Genomic DNA, 19,441 nt, shown 5'->3' with positions numbered 1-19,441 from the left:
ACAGCTCACATGAAGTGAATTCAACCTCCACAGGAGTAAAGAGCTTCTATTTATTCTATCATTATTCATTTCCTCCCTGTGTAATTCATTTCAACCTTAAAATAAAATAGAACAGGAGGCAATTTTCAGAAGTACATTTAACACAAGGGTTCGAACGATATGTGCGTTTGAAAACCAGTAGTTCATGTGTTCGGGTTCAAGCTGCTAACGTCTGATGGTTTTCTCTAAGTTTAAATGAAGCAGGTCACATGTTGACATTTTAAGGCTCCATTTTAAATCCAAGCCTTTAGTTTCTCATCTATACACCACTTTATTCACGTACAGCAAGATAATGATTAAAAATGAAATTAATCTTAATAAAATAGGAAGTATAGCTCTACATGCAGTTTCCTGAACTCTAAATTGTTATGCAAATATAACAAGTCTCTTTTTCATATTGTCACCTCCATTGTTTTAGTAATGTGCAACATCAACTGGCTAACGTCTAATTTTTATTTAAATATTTGGTCATTGCCGAAGCAGGTGTGTTGTTCTGTCCATCAGGTGTCCGTGTACTCCTGGACTGATCTACATCCTGTGTGCTCACTGAAGTCAGACCCGGTCCTGGTCCCCGGGGGCAGCGCCGTGGCCATCTTCAAACAGCCGGTCGCCGCCCTGCTGGCAGGGTGTGGACGCTGCACCAGGCTCACCTGCCTGCTCACCTTCCACCTGGAGGACAGCGGCGCCCAGCTGGGTCCCACCAACCACCACTTCCTCTGCTCACCCAAAGACGCTCAGGGACTCCAGAGACCGAACATCACAGTCAGTCCCCTCGTCTTGTTTATGCACATATTTTTAAATAATAGAAGACGGAAGGACGAGGCGGAAAATAACATGTGGTCAAAATGTCATGAATCTGAAATATAATTATTGAAATTTTAATTAAGAAAGGGCAAAAGGGCAAAAAGTAAAAGAGTAAAAACAACCATATGTCATTGTCTAATATTGAAGACAGAAAAATTAGAAAATGAATTTTCTAATCACCCTCGTCTTCTCACATATCAAACGTCATATCTCAGACACGTCTGTGAAGGTGTGACTGGCCTGATGTGTTACCTCGTGTTCCTCGCAGGCCACAGTGCAGCAGGATCCGACCGGCCTCACCGTCACCCTCCGCTCCGCCTCTGTGGCTCCTTTCGTCTGGCTCGACGTGGGAAACATCCCCGGACGCTTCAGCTCCAACGGCTTCCTGATGGTTTCTAGCAACGTGACGGTCAGTTTCACTGCGTGGCGTCCCACCAGCGCCGCAGAGCTCTCCAGATCCCTCACCGTCACATCTTTGACCGACGTATACTGACCTCAGACCAGAGAGGTACCAAAGCACGAAGGAAACAGATGGGTAAACTGCTCGGCTGCTAAATCAGCATTAATAGAGCAGCAGATGAGCTCGTATATGAAGGTTATTGTGCATTTTTATGACTAAAGCATTAAACGTTCGTGTTTCTATAAACCATGAAGTTTATTTTCAGATGTGGAGACATTTCAGATTTGACCTCTGGGACAGGGCGGAGCCTCCTGGAGCAATGAGTGTGGTTCAGGCCAAACTAGCATAGTGCTAAGGTGCTAGCTAGTCAGGTACTTCCAAAGAACACACAGCAGAAGTTGCCAGTGTTTTTAACAACCTACCTGAACCACCTGGAAACGGCGGGGTCTGCAGTCCCAAGCAAACATGGCGCTCTAAGCAAAATTATGTTACATGACCACAGCAGCAAATAAGCATCTTTATTAGAACAAAAATGCAATTTTGGTGAAGATGTGTGTGATCATGATGGAGAAATGGGGCAGAAACTGGAAAAATGCAACGCTGAGGTCTCCAGATATAAATTGCCTCCACGTCACAAATCAAACTTTGGGGTATTTAGATGATTTGCTGGAACTTTCATGCTTCAGTCATAAAATACACAATAGGTTTGTCTCCGTCTCAGTATTTAAAAGTGTCTTTTAAAACGTATACTGCGGCTGAGGCTCGATCCTCGTAGAGATTTGGAGGCCAGACTGATATTTTTCTACCGTAGCTGTTGCAGTCTCACTAAGTGCCGATTTTCTGAACTTGTTTTCTTACCAAACAAAGAAGAAAGCAGGAAGAAGCAGGGAAACTTTGATACTTTACATGAAGCTTTCATTCAAACACAAACCTTCAGACAAAGGAATGAAATGTGCAAATATCAGTTCACCTGTAATAAAGTTGTACAAGCCAATAAAAGCCTTGGGATAAAATTTCTATGTTGGAACTGACATGAATGAAAACCTAAGATATCTTCATGTCCTCATCCTTGAATTGCTGTTGCAGAGGAAATATAATCAGCTCTGATCTGATCGATGATGGCGTGTGCACTGAAAACTATTTTCCTTTTGTGTGTGTGTTTTGCATTTTTGCACATTGTTCAGATAATTACCAGAGCAAAGGCTCTAATACTTGAGATCATGGATGTGTTGTAATGGACACAGAACTGTCCAAAGAATTAATTGTTTTTCATTGGTTCTCGATTGAGATCAGTTTGTAAATATTATTTTGATATGTGAGTGTTTTTCAGTGTTGCATTGATCGATGCTTCTTACATGAACTGTGGGGTTGAATACTTTTTGCAGACACTGTAAGTTAATGATTTGAAAGCAATAAACACAAACATACAGTTTTCTTTATCAGTCCGTTGATTAAATTGTTTTATTTATCTTTTAAAAATTAATGAAACGATAAAAAAAATGGTGGAAACTGACGTCATCAAACGTCTTCTGTCTCAACATCAGTCTGAATAATGAAACGACAGCGTTTAGAAACAGAGACCAGCTGTTACTGACGAGTTCAACAGTGACTCACCTTCTCTGCTCAATAGTGACAACGATGCACTTTTTATCACATTAATAAAAAGCTCCACGACTAGATATAACTTCACTGATAAGCCACATTTATAAAGGGTTATTAAAGGTTAATAATTCACTAATGCTTAGTACATCAGCCATCAATTACTAGCCATTAATAATAGCAGCATATGGGTTGCCAGGTTGGTGGGCGATCTTCCTCCAGCATGATTCTTTGCTTATTTTTCTATCTCTTAAATTCATTGGAGACCTCCCTCTCTCCATCTTTCTGGACTCAAATCCATTTATAAACTCCTTATTAACATTTACACCTGCAGACGTATTACTGTTTAAGCATTTATCAGAATATACACGGAGTTTGACAACCTGTTGATATGTTTCCAAAACGGATAATAAGATCTTTTTTTTATCACATTTTTACGTTCAGAAGTTGTTTGAATAAAGATTCTTTAGTTTAAATCTAATGTTTTGGTGATATCACGTTTTTGATCAGTAATAATGCAGTTATAAATATTGGTAAACCATCAATAAGTACTTAGTACCTAGAGTACCACGATCTGGCAACACAAATGTTATAAATGGCACATAAAGGAGAACATTAAGAAATGACATTTTTGTCAATATTCACTTAATGTTAATATTAAATTATTTGTGTACTAATCTATTTGTTTTTTTATTTCTTTATTTTATTTTTCATTTTTCACCTCGGACAATGTTCAAATCCCAAGGACAATCCTTATAACTTCATATATGTTTCTTTAAATGTGAACGTATATTAATATGATTTTATATTCCTTTTCTATTATAAAAACAAACACATCTGAGAATTAAAAAATAAATGACATATAACTGATCTATAAAACATCAGCAATGATGCACCATGTTTTTACATGTTATTACAGTTTATAAATGGTGCCATACAGCTTCCATGTTAATGAATTAATCATTCACCAATAATAAAACTCTGACCTGCTCTAAACTATTATTATTTTACCAGTACTTCTAAAAACTGTAGTAAAGGCCTTTAACTTGTACAGGAGGAGATTTATAACGTGATATTGACACTTTCTCTCCAGTTAATGATCTGAATATAAACAAAACAGCTTTAAATGGACATTTTAAAGTGGTTTTGTGTTAAATATAGATGCAGTATATTATTGCACCATATTCCCTGTGTGGTGTTTTGCAGTGACCAGCAGCTGCCGCGAGGCGGCGACACGGACCTTTAAACAACCACATGGACAAGTGTTTATGATTTTCACTTTCAGCTGTTTCATAATTGAACTGAGGGCGACACATCTGTAAACTGAGTCTGTGTGTTCAACATCCTGCATGCTTTAACTCTGTCACCCCTCACACACACACACACACACACACACACACACACGTGTGTGTGTGTGTGTGTGTGTGTGTGTGTGTGTGAGAGAGAGAGAGAGAGAGAAAGTCAGCCACAAAAGAAAGCATTGAGTCGGTGAGTGCACGCGGTCGGTCACCTCCATGTTTTTTTCTCTCTGCCTTCATGTGTGTTGCAGTCTGATCTTTGAACCTGGTCTACAGCAGAAAGTCCTGCTGGATCAGTCAGACCACCTCAGGACTGCAGGACCGCGACTCCCCAAAACCAGCTCCACAGACAGGACCGCAACAACAACAACAACAACAATAAAACCCCCGATTCCTTCCCCCGACCCTGATGGACCTGATTCTGGACCTGGAACAAACTCCCCGGGAATCCTGATCTCAAGATCTTCCTCTAAAATGTTTCCACAGTAACTGAAATAGTCTTTTTTTTTTTTTTTTTTTTTAAACTAACTCTCAAAACTAGAGATGTTTAACTTAAGATGCTTTTTAACGTGCCTTTTGGCTTTTATTACAACATCCCAGAGTTCACATGTGACTGACGCGGGTGGACAGAGATTTCTGGAGAATATTTTACACTTTTATGGGGAAAATTCATCAATTTCAACGGAGCATCTGGAAGATTTCCTGCTGTTAATCTCAGCCAGAAGATCTCACTCAGTAACTGAAGAAAACCCGCTGGCAAACCAAGAGGTGAGCAGATTAATACTCACATTTATTGCTATTTCTATTATTTAAACCTCTTATTAAAGATTAATAAACTACAGAAATGGAATGTGCTCATAATTAATTTATTATAGGGTGTAACTGCCCTGCCCAAATTCTAAGGCTTGTTTATGACAAGATTAAACAAAGTCATAAATTAAATTAATCGCTTATTTAATTGTTTAATATGAACTTTTTTTGGTAATGCTTGAAACATTTTCTAGTATTACATCTAACTGGCTTATTTTTTGACCAAATACATGATCAATAATGAATATTTTATGTCAGTTCGATGTAAATAGATGTAATTAATGCATTTCAAGAGTCAATAATGCACTTAATATGTTGAAAAGCATTTTTATCTTGGATTAAACTTTATAATAACATTAAACTAACATGTATACACTTGAATATACATGTTTTCTGCTTCATGGTATATTTACAGATGCAATACAAAGCACAAAAGAAGGCAAAAAGAAGAAATAGGAACGTTAAATACGCAGCAGGAAGAGATTTAGAGACAAAAGAGAGACTTAAAAACTATTGAAAGATGTCTGATAACGTCTCCCTGTCCTCCAGTGTCCCTCAGCAGAGCAGATCTTGTCCCACTTCGGGTTCAGTAATGTCAGTCAGCTGACTGTGGGACATCTGGGGAGGATCTGTCCCGCTGTGTTGACCCAGGTGCTGCTGCCCTCCTGCCCCTACACCACCCCCAAGACTGTGCCGCCTCTCGACTACACTGGTGAGTTGCTTCATCACAACTGCTGCAGGCCGCCCCGTTTATTTGTCAAGACCCCCGCAACTCAAATAATCCCCAGTTCACAGGGGTTTGTTTCCTTGAATTTGTCCCAGTGCTTTAGAGTCGCTGTATAAAATCAACAAAATAGTCAAATTTCACAAGGGGGCTGAAGAAGAATGTTTTATTTTAGTTTATTTATGCCGACACATTCACTGTTTTATCATCAGAGAGACATCATTGATAAACTCTTCTAGTCAAATAGCAAATAAACGTCTTTAAAATGAAGCTGATTAGTCACATGACACACTGACAGCAGAGGCTTAAAGCACGTTCTGATAAAACTCAGCCTCTGTTCTCTGACCATGTTTAACCCTCTGAGGTCGACAGATGTTTCCATTAATATCTTTGCGATATTAAAGCGCAGAAATATGTTGTTAACATCTGTAAACTCTCCACTTTCCGTTTCATATTCTTGCGAGATTGCAGGCGAGTAGAGTGATAGACAACACTTTGTATTTTAGGCTTTTACTCACATGTTGCACTATTTTTATGAACCTAAGACTTTGGTAAACCAATGTCAAGCACCAAAACAATCCATTCACATTAGTAAACGTTTGTTTTCACAAGAGATTTGAAGAATTAAAAATAAAAACTGGGCTTAAATCTTTCAGCATTTGGGCTAAAATATAATATATGTAATATTAGTAAAGAGGGTCTAAAAGAGGCTTCGTTATAGATGATAATTGTGATATAAAACACTTGGGTATCATCTTACATGCAAGTATCTTAAGAAATAATGTAGAAATTGAGAAAATACCTTTAAATTTAACTCAATATAATCATCATTTTAAGATGCTTCAGTTACTGGTCATGTGCTTTATCATCAGTCCCTCGATCTTTGTCTGACTCACAAGAGTTTCTATTATTTTGTCCATTATAACAATAAGGATAGATAACGGAAACACCTCTCTCTGTAGCTGCAGCACAAACTACATCTTCCAAAATGAGCCGAAAGTTGAATCAACACTTCTCTGGAACAGTTTCAACACAGACGCATCATTTCAACCTTTGCAAAGGGAGGACGGCATCAGTTTTTATCTTGGCTCTTTACGTTCAGTTCAGCAGAAAAACCAGGCCTATAGAAACACTGTTCATGAGGTTAGTCAACTCAAACTGTGAGTCAGTCTTCGTCATGTCACTCCTCGCTGTCCTGGCAGGACTCACGGAGCCACTGACCTCTCAGATTCACCGTCAAACCCTCCTCCTCGGTGCTGTTGACACAGTTACAGCCAACTGTGACTGTTGTTCGCTCTCATGTCCGCGGTGCATGCTGTTTCCTCCTCTGGCCTTCTCAACACAATCTCTCCTCTGCAAATAAATAGCCTTGTGTTTTTTGTTGTCGTCTGACAAAGAAATGTCTGGCATGAGTTTTTGAAGACGTGACTCTGCTCAATTAACGGCAGGAAAACAAACACGAGCCGTGACTTCACGTGCTCGTAGATATATTTAGTGATATCCTATTTTAAAGAGGTGCAATTGTTCCCCACTTTTAGTTTCTGCCACACAGGAAAAGTAATGTGTATTAGCCACTAGCAACACATGCTTGGCCCCATGCTAATGCTAGCTGCTAGCCACCATAATGGAGATGGATTATATACAGTAGTAGTTGAGTCATGTATATATATATATATGTATATGCATATACTTTTCTACAGTTATTTAACAGGGTTTTTCCAGTATTTTCAGCCACAGCTGTCTGAGCTGGGTTTTCTTGCCCTGAGTCGAGTCTCTCAGGCTGTAGTTACTTTTAGCTCGTGCACCAACCCCCAGCTCCTCTGTTGTTATTGGGTTTAGCATCTGCTAACCTTGTGAACAGAGGTGGGATTTTTAATGTTGTCTGAGAGGAAGTCCTGCCTCCGAGACTCAGCGCAGGGCAGAAAAAGTCTAAGGATCTTCCCTTCAATCCTCTGCAGTGATTTAGCATATGTTTGGTTTATAGAAATAAAGAAATCCTCTGGTGCACTGGAAGTGACATATTTTACAGTTTTACAGCAGTTTGTTTCTAATAAACGACAAATACAAACAAGAACTTAAACCACATCAACAGAAAATCCCAGAAAGATGGTGGATTGATGTCACCAAACTCAGAAAAACCAGAGCCTCTAGGACTCTGGTGGTTTCTGATGATAGAAGAATAATAGCTGTTCATGCTCTCTTTCCTGACAGTGTGGGGTTACGGGTTTCTGGCCGTCACTGTGATCAACCTCGCGTCTCTGCTCGGCCTCCTGCTGATTCCCTTCACCAAAAAATCCTACTTCCCCAAAGTGCTGACCTACTTCATCGGCCTGGCCATCGGGACGCTCTTCTCCAATGCTGTACTTCAGCTCATACCAGAGGTGTGTAAGAGACGGAGACTAAGTTAGATGAAGCCGATCATCAGGAAAGTCATTTTGAATTGAAAAAAGATGTTTTATTTTAAAATAAACAAAAGATAAATGCTGATATTCTTCTGTTAATCCACAGGCTCTGGGGTTCGATCCCAAAGCAGATAACTACGTGGCGAATGCAGTTGGAATATTCGGCGGGTTTTACCTGCTTTTCTTCGTGGAGAAAGTCCTGAAAATGGCTCTCGGGGTGGAGCATGATGTAAGTTAACAGACCAGTGTGATTATTAGGTGCAAAGCACTTGTTCTTTTATTACAAAGTCATTCATCATGTTATCATGTTTCAGTTGTAAATCTGCCAGCGATTAGCTCTGGTTTATTGGCTAATTTAGCTTCTAATTGCTGACTACCATGAGGACATCAAACTTCATCTTAGTCATGTTACAGTCATTTTTACAGGATCAAGGTCGCTGGTGTCAAGTATTGTGACCTTCTCCAGGTAGAAAAATGAATCAGACCCATACCGGGGCCACATGTTTGTTCTGGCCCAGTGTACACCACGGTTCCACGGCCCGAATCTGGCCCATATACAGCCTGATTGTTAGATGCCGCTTCCACATCTGGACCAATTCTGGCGCACACGCAGAAAATCTTGCAGCTGTCAGACAACATCGGAGGATTACAGCCAGAATCTGCCCTCATGTGGAAGTATATGGGCCGGACTTGGGGCGGAGGACCCGGGTGTATGTTGGGCCAGAAGCTTCATTTTGCTGTGTGGGTCAGTAAATACAAGAAGCATGTGATTACATAGAATCCTAACATTGTTAAATATGAAGAATGAAGCTCAGCTTTTCAATAACCCCTCGTAAAACTCCACTGAAATATAACATGTTCACTTTTTAGCTCTAGTGTCAGAAACACCAGTAACAGGAAATAAATAAACTATGTGATGAAGAAGTAACAGAAAAAGCCAAATTTTGCTAAGCAGAGCTGTGATGAGGATGAGGAAGGTGTAGTGGTCCTGAAGCTTCTGGTATGGAGGTTAAAGATCCTGATTGTGTCTGTCGTCTCCTCAGCACGGCCACAGCCACTTCACTCCTGCAGAGCCGCCTCAGGAAAACTCCCTTCACAACGGAGACGTCATGGAGAAGAAGGACTCCATCATCTTGACCAGCATCAGCACCGTCTCCGTAGACAAGAGCAGCCCGAGCCCGGACCTTCCTCACGCCAACGTGACACCTTCCCAGGTACCAAACACGCTCCTCTTATCTATAACGCTATTATCTATAATAGAATAGGATAGAGTGGTACCTGCTGGGAAATGATCAACTGTGTCTGCGCACATGTCACATTAACCTACACAGCCGGTGCAACCTTGTACTCCCTGATCTTTTATCTAATGAGTAGCTCAGCGTGGAGAGATAAGCTTGTAAAAACAGTGAGTCTTCCCTGAAATCTTATCTGAAGTAACTGTGTGCTTGATAGAGATTTGCTGTCCACCACAGTCCTCTATCACAGACACACTCGACCGAATCCATCAAGGGCTGTTATTGGATTGAGTGTCATTTAAAATCTTAATCAGTCACAAGGGTGTGAGTTTCACAGTCATACATAAAAAAAATAAAAGATAAAAAAAAAAATCTCCATAGAAGATGAAACAACAAGAACAGTGGTGGTGTTTTGACGTCTTTAGTTTTTCCGCCGCTCTGAGATTCAGTTTTTGCTCCTTTATTGAGCCGTTATCGGTGACGCAGGCCGATTAGAGCCGCTGTTAATGTTTAACGCTGAAATCTCTTGTGTCATATGGAGGAGTCTGGCTTTCTGAAGGGATCAAAAATACTAAACAAACAGACGTGAAGCCGGCGCTGACGCTCGGATCCCTCCTCTGCCGCTAAAAGCTGGGATTGTCCGAGTCGAGCACAAAGGCTCCTTGTTTGGCCGCGGCTGAGAGAAGGGCCGTTTTGTCACCGCAGAGTATCTTCAACCAGATCGCCAAGGCTCTGTTTATGTCCACCCTGTTCTCTGGTTCCCCATTAACAAACACTCGTGCCTTTATATTCGTAATTTAAGAGTTCTGTTGCAAACGCAGCACATTTCCTGTACTGTCTTTTACATTTTGTCGACCCAGGATTTGTTGTTTTACGTCACACGTCTTTATTTTTTAGCCGTGGCTCTTTGGACGGTCGGTGTTGTGGAGACATTCACAGGATGAATCCTCCTGACTCTGTGTGAAATGTCTCTACAGCCACTAAACCTAGTGCAGACGTTGATCTGCACCACAGGATGAACTGTAATAACTTAAAAAAGAAACTCTACTACGTGAACTAATGACATTCTCTCAGCTTCATTTGCGCCAGAATGATAAATCACCGAGATAGATTTGAAATCATTTAGAAACAGTGTCACCGTTTCTCCTCCAGAGAAAACTGACAAGTTCATTTTTTAGCTGCAAAATGATCCACTAAGTAAAAATCACAGACACAATCCTGAACAAACAACAAACCTCTACATGTAAGAGATTAGCATCAAGATTGTTGTGGCTAACAGCATCAGCCTCAGAGATCCAGTATCTATCAGGATACAATCCTCAGTTTTAGCTTGTGTTTAGTGATAATTATGTGAACGTGCTAAAGTGATGAGCTGCTAAACATCAGATGATGTTAGCCTTTAGCTCAAAGCACTGCAGTGCCCAGGCAGACGGCTGCTAGCATGGCTGTAGACTTGAAACCTATTTCTGAATTATGACTGAGCAATATGCAAAAACAATAATAATCAGATTGTGACATGAGTTACAATTCCAGTTAGAGTCGTCATTTTTATATTTCAGTTTCAGCAGAATTGCATATTTCACTTTGTCAGATTGAGATTCTGATAATATTTACATGAATTGTTCAGCCCAGTTCTGAGTGCGGTAAGAATAGCTTCGTCACTGCAGTTCAGGTTCAACATGAGGAGTGTTTCGCAGTCAGAACTGTTGCCCTCTTGTTTGTAATATTGATGAGATTAATGTGTTAACAAAGTATTGATCAGGTGCAAAATGTTCAACTTTGTCCTTCGTATTCTGGATGATTTGAACTTTGGGTTTTAAACACAGACGTATCGTTGTGTGTTATCTTTGTGGCTCATATGTCATTATTTACATACGACTCTTCTTCAGTGAAATCACGCTCCTTTAACCCGTCTCGTCTCTCCTCAGAGCGTCAAGGGGTCAGGCGTGATGTGCCACTGGCTGCGTGGGCGGCACATCACCAGCATCAAGACGGTGGCGTGGATGATAACGCTGAGCGACGCGCTGCACAACTTCATCGACGGCCTGGCGATCGGTGCGTCGTTCACCGTGTCGGTACTGACGGGGTTCAGCACTTCAACTGCTATCGTGTGTGAGGAGTTTCCCCATGAGCTGGGTGAGTGGCCATCAGCATTTAACCTCCTCATTACAAGCACACGCTGTGCAGCCAAACACTGTGTAAACCCACAGAACTTTACTTTAAGTTATTGTGGAGATCCCAAAGTTACAAAAGAGACCAGATATGTCAACGATTATCAATATTGTGACGTTCAGGATTTTTTCCATTTGATGGCACGGTGCAGTGAAGACAAAACAAACATCTCTGATACTGTGGAATAAGATGATTCATCCATCCCTACAGCTGCTGGAAGAGAAATCAAAGGGTGAAATTGGCTTTAAAAGGGTTAAAAGCAGATTATTTATTCTCACTCAAACTCAAAACGCCTTTAAGAATCAATGATCTTTATCGGCCTCTGCTGACAGGCGGCAGAATTGCACCAAAAATGTGTCTTTTCCAAGACTGTCCTCATCTCTGTGTCTTCAAAAGGAAAATGCAATGGATTGTCTTGTCACTTTAGAGGCAAGACAGAGATGTATTGTATTAAAGAGAAGAAGGAAAATGTTTATGGGTGAAACTGCTTCAGTTTTTATGCTCCGAGCCGCTGGAACAATCTTAAATCTAAACTGAAAACTCTGGTTTGCTGCTCTTAATTTACCATTTTATTTTACTTTTATTCCTTATTTGTAATTTTTTAATCACATTTTATTCCTACTTTTTTTACTTTTTTTTTTTTTTACCTAGTTTTAAATTTAACACCTTTTTACTGATCATTATCGGTCTTAATTATTTTATTTTCTTAATGGTTTTTTAATTAATACATATCATTTATCAGTTTTAAATGTTTTATCTTTGCACTATCCACATAGTTTTTGTGGTTGCAGCTTCCTGGATAAGTCGCGCTCGGTGCGGCTCATTGTGCTTCCACCTGGAATCAAATGTGCTGTATAAATAAAGTTTTGCTTCTTTGTCACACAAAGAGTGGAATCAGTGAGCGGGTGTTGTTGGGAGCTTCATTAAACTTCAAACCTTTGGAAAAAAGAAATACACAGTATACATGTGTTATAGTATATTTCACTTCTTTCTACAGGTAGGAGTATAATTAGTAGAAATAATCTGAGAATCTTTGTTATTAACACCAACAGTTATTATATATCATCACATGATGCCTGTTCCTCTTCACTGTGTCAGAGTTGTGTTTTCCTTCTCTGTGCAGGCGACTTCGTGATCCTCCTGAACGCAGGTATGAGCATCCCTCAAGCCATTTTCTTCAACCTGCTGTCGGCGGTGTCGTGTTACGTCGGCCTCGTGTTTGGAATCCTGCTCGGGAGCAACGTTGCCCCCAATGCAATCTTCGCCATCGCAGGAGGAATGTTCCTGTATATCGCACTGGCAGACATGGTGAGTTAGATTACACTGGCGGAGGATACTGGAAAAAAAGAAATCCAGCATTTTTCTGTCTGAAAATGTTTGTGTCTGTGTCTGTACTTTTTTTTATAATAACCCCATAATCTCATGAAAAGACCAGAGTTTCTAAACTTCTCCACTCTGTCTATTTAAAGAGGCTAGCAGCCATATTTTAATACCAATGTGTAAAATGATGATATAAAAACAATCTAACAATAACTGACTTCAAGTGATTCCTTAATTATAAGACTAATAAGGAGAAATCATTATAAATTAACATTTTAAGGAATCCTTAAGGGTGTTTTGTGCAACTGTTATTTTAAGGAAACCTTAACTCAGGCTTAATTTGAGGTGTTTTGTGCAACATTTGTGGCCAGAAACATTCCTCATTAATTTTGCTCTTTATCTGCCGAGTGTGTAGACAGACATTTTTTTCCTATCACATTCACCATATAGTAAATGGTGATAATACAGTTTGTCAGTGATGTGTTTACAGCTTGTTGTGCTGCCCTCAAGTGGCCAAAAGAATAAATTGATACTGGTGTAAAATTAATCAAAAATATACAGTAATTAAAAAAGGTTCAGAAATGTTCTGAAATAAAACATAAATTTAAAATGATACAAAGACCCCATCATCAATCATTTCGTGTTTCTATGAGCTGAGAGAACTTTAAGCAGTTGCTTTATTTGATTTATTTTACAGATGATAAATATGCTGGAAAACAAGCCTAAGTTTATGGAGGAGAAAAATGTTATTAATGAATTCACAACCTTAAAGTTTTATATTGTGAGTGAGGGGACGTACAAAGGAAACACAGGGATCAGCTGACAGTATGAAAAACACGAGTCTTATCCTTTTTGTTACGGCTCTTTTTTTATTCCCATCTGGCCAATCTGTATATTTTCTAAAATGCAAAAACTCGAATGCAAAAATAATGTCGACTTTCTGTTTCATTACTTCCCACTATGTGGCCTGTTGAACAATCAGACCAGTGTATATTGTGTGTTAAAGGATTGTGTATGAGAGAGATATCTGATTGTCATTGTTCATCACAGTTTCCAGAGATGGACAGCATCGCACGAGAACAGAAAAGAACCTCCGACAAGATCGTCTTCTTCCTGATCCAGAACGCGGGGCTGCTGACCGGGTTCATCATCATACTGCTGATCACCATGTTTGCAGGGGAGATCAATCTGGGTTAGAAGGGGAGGAAAACACAAACTGGAAATAAATATAGTTAATGAGCTGCTTCCATTTCTGCTCTCAGCTCCCTCGGCTGGGCAGGAAAGTGAATGTAAAGTGAATGTTTTGTACAAACAAAACTAAATGTTTAAAGGAAAAATGATGCTTTTTTTTTTTATGTTTTGACTATCAGTTTAGTGGAACATTTATTCCATAAAAAGGGAAAATCTTTACAATCATTTGATGTATTAGATCTAGAAAAATTTGTTTTAAGGAGACAATAAATTATTTTTTCAGTCTTCATATATTGTGGAATATCTCACATTTATTATACCTCAGAGTCGCTGCATTGTGACGTAACACATGTTCTGTTATTGTGACAACAGTCATTGTTCTGGCTGTTATGGCAGCAGAGTTTGACCTGTGTGTTTTGTGACCTCTTTGACCTTCACTGACTATTTTTCAAGGTTGTATAGCTGTTTAGAGTTTTTTGTTTGTATGTTTTACAAAATGTGTTTCAAATTTTAGACACTCAAAAAAATGTTAAGGTTTCGATAACACCTGTGGGAAGGATTGCATCTCATTGTTTACGCTCTTGTAGGTCGAAATACAACATTAATGATATTAATATTGATTTTTCCAAGTCATATACAAAAGAAGAATCAACATACACAAACACACACCCAAGAGGCTACAATGAACTTTCAAAATATAAAATAATCAACCATAAGGAATACAAAAAAGAAAAAACAACAACTATTCCACAGAAAAATTGAATATAAAGGATTTTGCAAAATTATGTTTATGTTTAATTTAAATTTATTTAGACGAGTCCTTTTTTGGATGGATAATAATGGATGGAATGTATACAGTTACTTTTTCTGATCTCTAAAAATATTCAAATAAAACAAGGGCTCACAAACCAAAAAGTACTGATCCAACAAAACAATAAAAAATAAATAAACAACTGGCTATATAATTAAATACTGTCTTGTTTCTATATGGTAACAACAAAATAATTAACTCTCAAATTAATAGTACATACACATTTACACCATAATAAGTAAAATAATATAATATAATATAATATAATATTTAGTTTTTAATATTTAGTGACGTATCTACATTTAATGTAGAAACAACTTTATGCAGACAGTTAGTCAGCCAATTAACAGGAAGTGGCTTAAGATGCATTCACGTCACACCGTACAACCCGTAATTATCTACATCCATTGGTAAATTACCAGCAGCCGAGTGGCAAAAACACGTAACACTTCACATCTTCCTCCTAGTTGTAACTTTGACTCACGTATATCGAGAATTGTTGACAGGCACTTGGTGAGATCATAAGTTTGAACAAACCTGTGTTACATATAATGAATTCCCCAGGCGGAACTGATTTGTCTTTTCTTTTTCCCCTTCTCTCGACTCTCCCCTGAACGCAGCATGTCCGAGCTGATGGGTAACAGTCGCAGACAAACGAAATGAGACGATTTTGAGTTTCTGTTAACTTTGCTTCTCTCTTCACATTCCGACTCCACCTTGAATCATCCAGACAAAACAGGTAAGTCGTGTTAATTTTTTTTTTTTTTTAGTCCTACAGGAATCTCAGAGAGATTTTGGACTTCGATCGGCAGCTTTGTGATGCTAACACTGATGCTAGCTGCTGTTAGCTAATCAGTGGAATTAAAGTCTTGTCCGTTTATATTTTCCTCACAGGAGACACGTATTTTATTGAACATTGGTTTGAACATTGGTTTGTTTAATGCTGGATGTTTACTTGCACTAGTTGGACAAATGGCTAACAGATTACGGATTACTAACGTTGCCTGGTTTACCGTAAAAAATCGTTAAAAGTGACTCATGTGATTTACCTTGTCGGTGTGAGGGTCACTGTGGCCAGAGGTGAAAGATTCATCTTTACTGCAGTGGAGGAAGTAAAAGCACTGCATTTCTACTTTGAAATAAAAGTACTCCTGTAATTAGAACTGATATATTACAATAAACTACAATATTAATACATGTGCATCAGTGTGGAAGCAGCATTTTCCTGTTGTGCACATCTCCAATGATAAATCTGACACACTAATGTGTTTTCTGATTTTATTTTTATTTTTGTGTGCGTGTGAAATATCGGATGCCATTCAAATGTAACTATGTGAGACGATCAGAGAGGAAATGTCTCTTTTTAGGGAACTGCAAACAAAAAAATGTCACATGACACAAAGGTTGTATTGCGTTGCCTTTTATTAGTTCATCATGTGTTTTTAATATAGAATTTAGGTCTGAACAGTGACTACTAACTAAAGCTGTTAAATAAATAAATATATTTTGGAGTTCAAAAAGTACAATGTTTTGCTCTGAATTGTTGTGGAGTAGAATTATCAAGTAACATAAAATGGAAATACTCATACAGAAACATACATTATGTAAAAGGAAAGTAAGCAGTAAATTATCTGTGTTTTACAGTCCACCTGACCTACTTACAATTACACACTTTGAACTGTGGCAGTACTTGTTTTACAGCAGACATTTTGACTTGTCATAGGGAGAAAAAAGCGCAGGTGTTAATTAAACATTAACAATGGCTCTCTTCTATTCAAGATGTCCCAACAATTCATGACGTTGTGACAGTGAGTCAGCATAAACAATAACAGGAACCAGAACCGGAAGCAGCTGAGGAGAATTAGTCATCATCCATTTTTATATTTAACTGATAAATCTGTGATCAGCCGCGATCAGATGATTTATCATCCTGGTGCTTCTCAGCTAATTTTATGATCTGCATGTAAAATCACTGTCTGCAAAGTCAATGCGAAACACTGCAGCTGTCAGATTAATGGATTCAATGTACACGGTTTCCACTGCAAGTGAATCTCTATGAACTGGATCGTGAAAGTGTTGAAAGATATGATTTTAAAACAGCGTCACCTGAGTAGTGACAAGTTTATTTATCACCAGTCTGGATGTTTTTATGTTATGGGTTGTGTAAAGAAATTAATTAATATCAGCTGATCATTTTTCTGAATTTTTTTTAAACTTAAAATATTGATACTGACATTGGACTCAAAAATCCTGTATCAGACTACAATAAAAGTATTTGAATGATTTTAACTTAAATGGGGAATATGCCCACAAATGGTTAATATCTTTACTTAATAGAATACTGAGACGAACTGATTATAAGTTGATTATCTGTTGAATTAATTAATTTCTATTAGTTTTTACTGTTGTCATACCTTTTTAAAATGGTCTCTCCCACATGGGATTACATTACATACAATAATGTGAAATACTTCCTGTGACTGACATTTATTTTCCAAATGAAAAACAAATTATCATTATGACCTCACATTGTCAAACAGTCACATCCATAAGAAAGTGATATTTGTTAGTTTAACTGAACAACCTCTTTCTGGTGTTACAATAGAAAACAACGTGCATTTCATTTCCTACGTCATTTAACTGGCATAACTGACAAAGCCGATCTTTCAGTACCAACATGAGGTCCCATTTCCAAATGTAATGGTAAGATACCACATCTCAGTTGGCCACTCAGAGATCGTATCTTTCTAAACAGATTAAATTTCAATCTAATTTTCAGTACTGAACTAATTTTTCTCTTATTCCAAGTCTCATCAGTCTGTTTTTCTTTAAACAACTCAAAAACAAAATCTTTAATCAAACCAATTTTAGCTCGTTCTTTCAAAGATCCTCACACCCTGCCCTACAAGTAGTGTGCATATACTGCCTCTGTTAACAGATCAATTAGGAGACCGATTATTTAAATGTGAGTACAGTTTGGAGACAAAGGGACAGGCTTTAGCACAGAAACAAGACAAGAAACAAGACAGAAGGACAAAGGAATGATTATATGATTGCTAACCTACTGACCTGGTCATTTCCTCTCACATTTTATCTCCTGTGTAATTGTAAAGCAGAGCCATGGCTAATATTCAGATCCGGAAATTTCGGGATGACGACGCCGAGGCAGTGAAGGAGATCTTCACCCTGGGGATGAGCGAGCACGTGCCTTCGTCCTTCATGCACCTTCTGAAACAGCCGCTGACCCAGATGGTGCTCATGTGCATGTTCTGCGCTCTCATGACCAGCTCCAAGTCCTTCCTGCTTCCCGTCCTGGCCGTCACCCTGTCCCTGGCCGGAGCCCGGCAGTTTGTCGTCTACATGTTCAACAGATACATCGAGACGTCCCTGAGGAAGGACCTCAACGACATCAGTGAGACCTACCTGAAGCAGAAGGACTCGTGTTTTTGGGTGGCTGAAAGCGACGGGCGCGTGGTCGGCACGGTGGCGTGCCTCCCTGCTGAGAATGCGCCTGAGTGCTTGGAGCTGAAACGCATGTCCGTGTGCCGCAGTCACCGCGGGATGGGCATCGCTAAGGCTCTGTGTCGGACAGTGGGTGATTTTACACGTGACAGGGGTTACGCAGCAGTCGTCCTGTACACGTCTGTGGTGCAGACAGATGCCCAGAAGCTGTATGAGCACATGGGCTACGAGAAGATAAGAGAGTTTGTTGTTCCTGAGGTTCCTGCCAAAATCATGAACTTCACTCTGTTTGAGTACAGACTGGATTTACACAGAGACGGGAAAAGGGGATTGAAACTGACATAAAGACTTTGTGAGATTCCATGGCAACTGTATCATCCATTCATTCAGTTTAAGTTTTCCCAGCATGCATTGCACTTACGGCAACTAAACACTCAGGACGGCACAGTGCCCACATGAGGAACTGTTTTTTCCACACACTTGCAGTACAAGGTCAGGCTTGTTTTCTCTTGTTACACATACACAAATATTCATTATTGTTTTCCGAACGTGTCTTTAAAATATAACATGTAATATTAATTTAGGAAAGTCTGCGATGTCCATGGTTTCTGTTGATTGAGCTTCTTGAAAGTCCTTTTGATTATTTCAGTTTGTGAAAAATTCCATTAGTTTTTACATGATGCTTCAAATAAAATCATAAGTCTCAAGTTGCTCCTATCATTTTGTAAGATTCATTATTTTCTTGGGACAATTAGGGATGCACGGGTCGGATACTTGGTCTTATTAAAGGGAAACTCCACAGATTTTACACATCAAAGTTGTTTGTGTCTCCAGGATGAGATGCGTGAAATCTGATACTAGCATAACAAACCAAATCTCTAACCAAACATTCTGTGATTGAGTTGCATTGTGGGTAATAATGTGGGCACCAGATTTTGACAAGGAAGAAGAATGTGTGGAATAAAAAAAAGACAATATCTCTTTTTCTTGGTTGAAGAATTAGTAAAACGATAATTTTCTATTATCAAAATAGCTGCTGATTAATTATTTGTGGATAGAATAATTGACTTATTGATTAACTGTTGCAGTAGGCAGGATACTGTTTCATGTCAATCAAAATCTGCTTCTCCCAAATATGAATTTTTACAGTTTTCAAACATTTTTTTTGCTGTGT

The 19,441-nt window shown here is 38.9% G+C and overlaps 3 protein-coding genes across 6 annotated transcripts in view; all 3 read left to right on the top strand.

The window, feature by feature from the left end:
* The window catches only part of manba (mannosidase, beta A, lysosomal), an 11,553-nt gene extending 8,868 nt beyond the window's left edge, over positions 1-2,685 (top strand). The window contains exons 16-17 of one of the 2 annotated variants that reach the window (XM_023430363.2): positions 544-801; positions 1,112-2,685. In XM_023430363.2, the coding sequence (XP_023286131.1) occupies positions 544-801; positions 1,112-1,336 (483 nt within the window). In that variant the 3' untranslated portion in view covers positions 1,337-2,685. Of the gene's footprint in view, positions 1-543; positions 802-1,058 lie in introns of both variants that reach the window. The other variant, XM_087169642.1, reaches the window with a different exon arrangement.
* A 1,502-nt stretch (positions 2,686-4,187) lies between these two features.
* slc39a8 (solute carrier family 39 member 8) lies at positions 4,188-14,285 on the top strand. 2 transcript variants are annotated; one of them, XM_023430361.2, is made up of 9 exons: positions 4,188-4,330; positions 4,417-4,908; positions 5,500-5,662; positions 7,886-8,055; positions 8,183-8,305; positions 9,120-9,290; positions 11,240-11,447; positions 12,607-12,791; positions 13,854-14,285. In XM_023430361.2, the coding sequence occupies exons 2-9, from the start codon at positions 4,684-4,686 to the stop codon at positions 13,998-14,000; spliced, it is 1,392 nt and encodes a 463-aa protein (XP_023286129.1). In that variant the 5' UTR covers positions 4,188-4,330; positions 4,417-4,683; the 3' UTR covers positions 14,001-14,285. The 2 variants fall into 2 exon arrangements, with proteins under 2 accessions (XP_023286129.1, XP_023286130.1); XM_023430362.2 differs by having other exon boundaries at positions 4,313-4,330; positions 4,420-4,908.
* A 1,120-nt stretch (positions 14,286-15,405) lies between these two features.
* On the top strand, positions 15,406-18,984 carry LOC111672808 (N-acetyltransferase 8F1). 2 transcript variants are annotated; one of them, XM_023430369.2, is made up of 2 exons: positions 15,406-15,544; positions 17,922-18,984. In XM_023430369.2, exon 2 carries the CDS (start codon positions 17,926-17,928, stop codon positions 18,610-18,612), a length of 687 nt encoding a protein of 228 aa, XP_023286137.1. In that variant the 5' UTR covers positions 15,406-15,544; positions 17,922-17,925; the 3' UTR covers positions 18,613-18,984. The 2 variants fall into 2 exon arrangements, with proteins under 2 accessions (XP_023286137.1, XP_023286136.1); XM_023430368.2 differs by having other exon boundaries at positions 17,919-18,984.
* Positions 18,985-19,441: the final 457 nt, after the last annotated feature.

This window comes from Seriola lalandi, unplaced genomic scaffold (genome assembly GCF_002814215.2).
Source record: "Seriola lalandi dorsalis isolate HSWRI2012SDOR001 ecotype SW California unplaced genomic scaffold, Sedor1 jcf7180002054902, whole genome shotgun sequence".
Taxonomy (NCBI): Eukaryota; Metazoa; Chordata; class Actinopteri; order Carangiformes; family Carangidae; genus Seriola; species Seriola lalandi.
This window is presented reverse-complemented; position numbering and strand designations above follow the sequence as displayed.

Bases quoted from the DNA above. Each gene is read 5' to 3' on its own strand.
- slc39a8 (XM_023430361.2), top strand. From the start codon at position 4,684: ATGTTTAACTTAAGATGCTTTTTAACGTGCCTTTTGGCTTTTATTACA. The intron at 8,056-8,182 runs GTGTGTAAGAGA...GTTAATCCACAG, and splicing joins TACTTCAGCTCATACCAGAG to GCTCTGGGGTTCGATCCCAA. The intron at 8,306-9,119 runs GTAAGTTAACAG...TCGTCTCCTCAG, and splicing joins CTCTCGGGGTGGAGCATGAT to CACGGCCACAGCCACTTCAC.
- LOC111672808 (XM_023430369.2), top strand. From the start codon at position 17,926: ATGGCTAATATTCAGATCCGGAAATTTCGGGATGACGACGCCGAGGCA.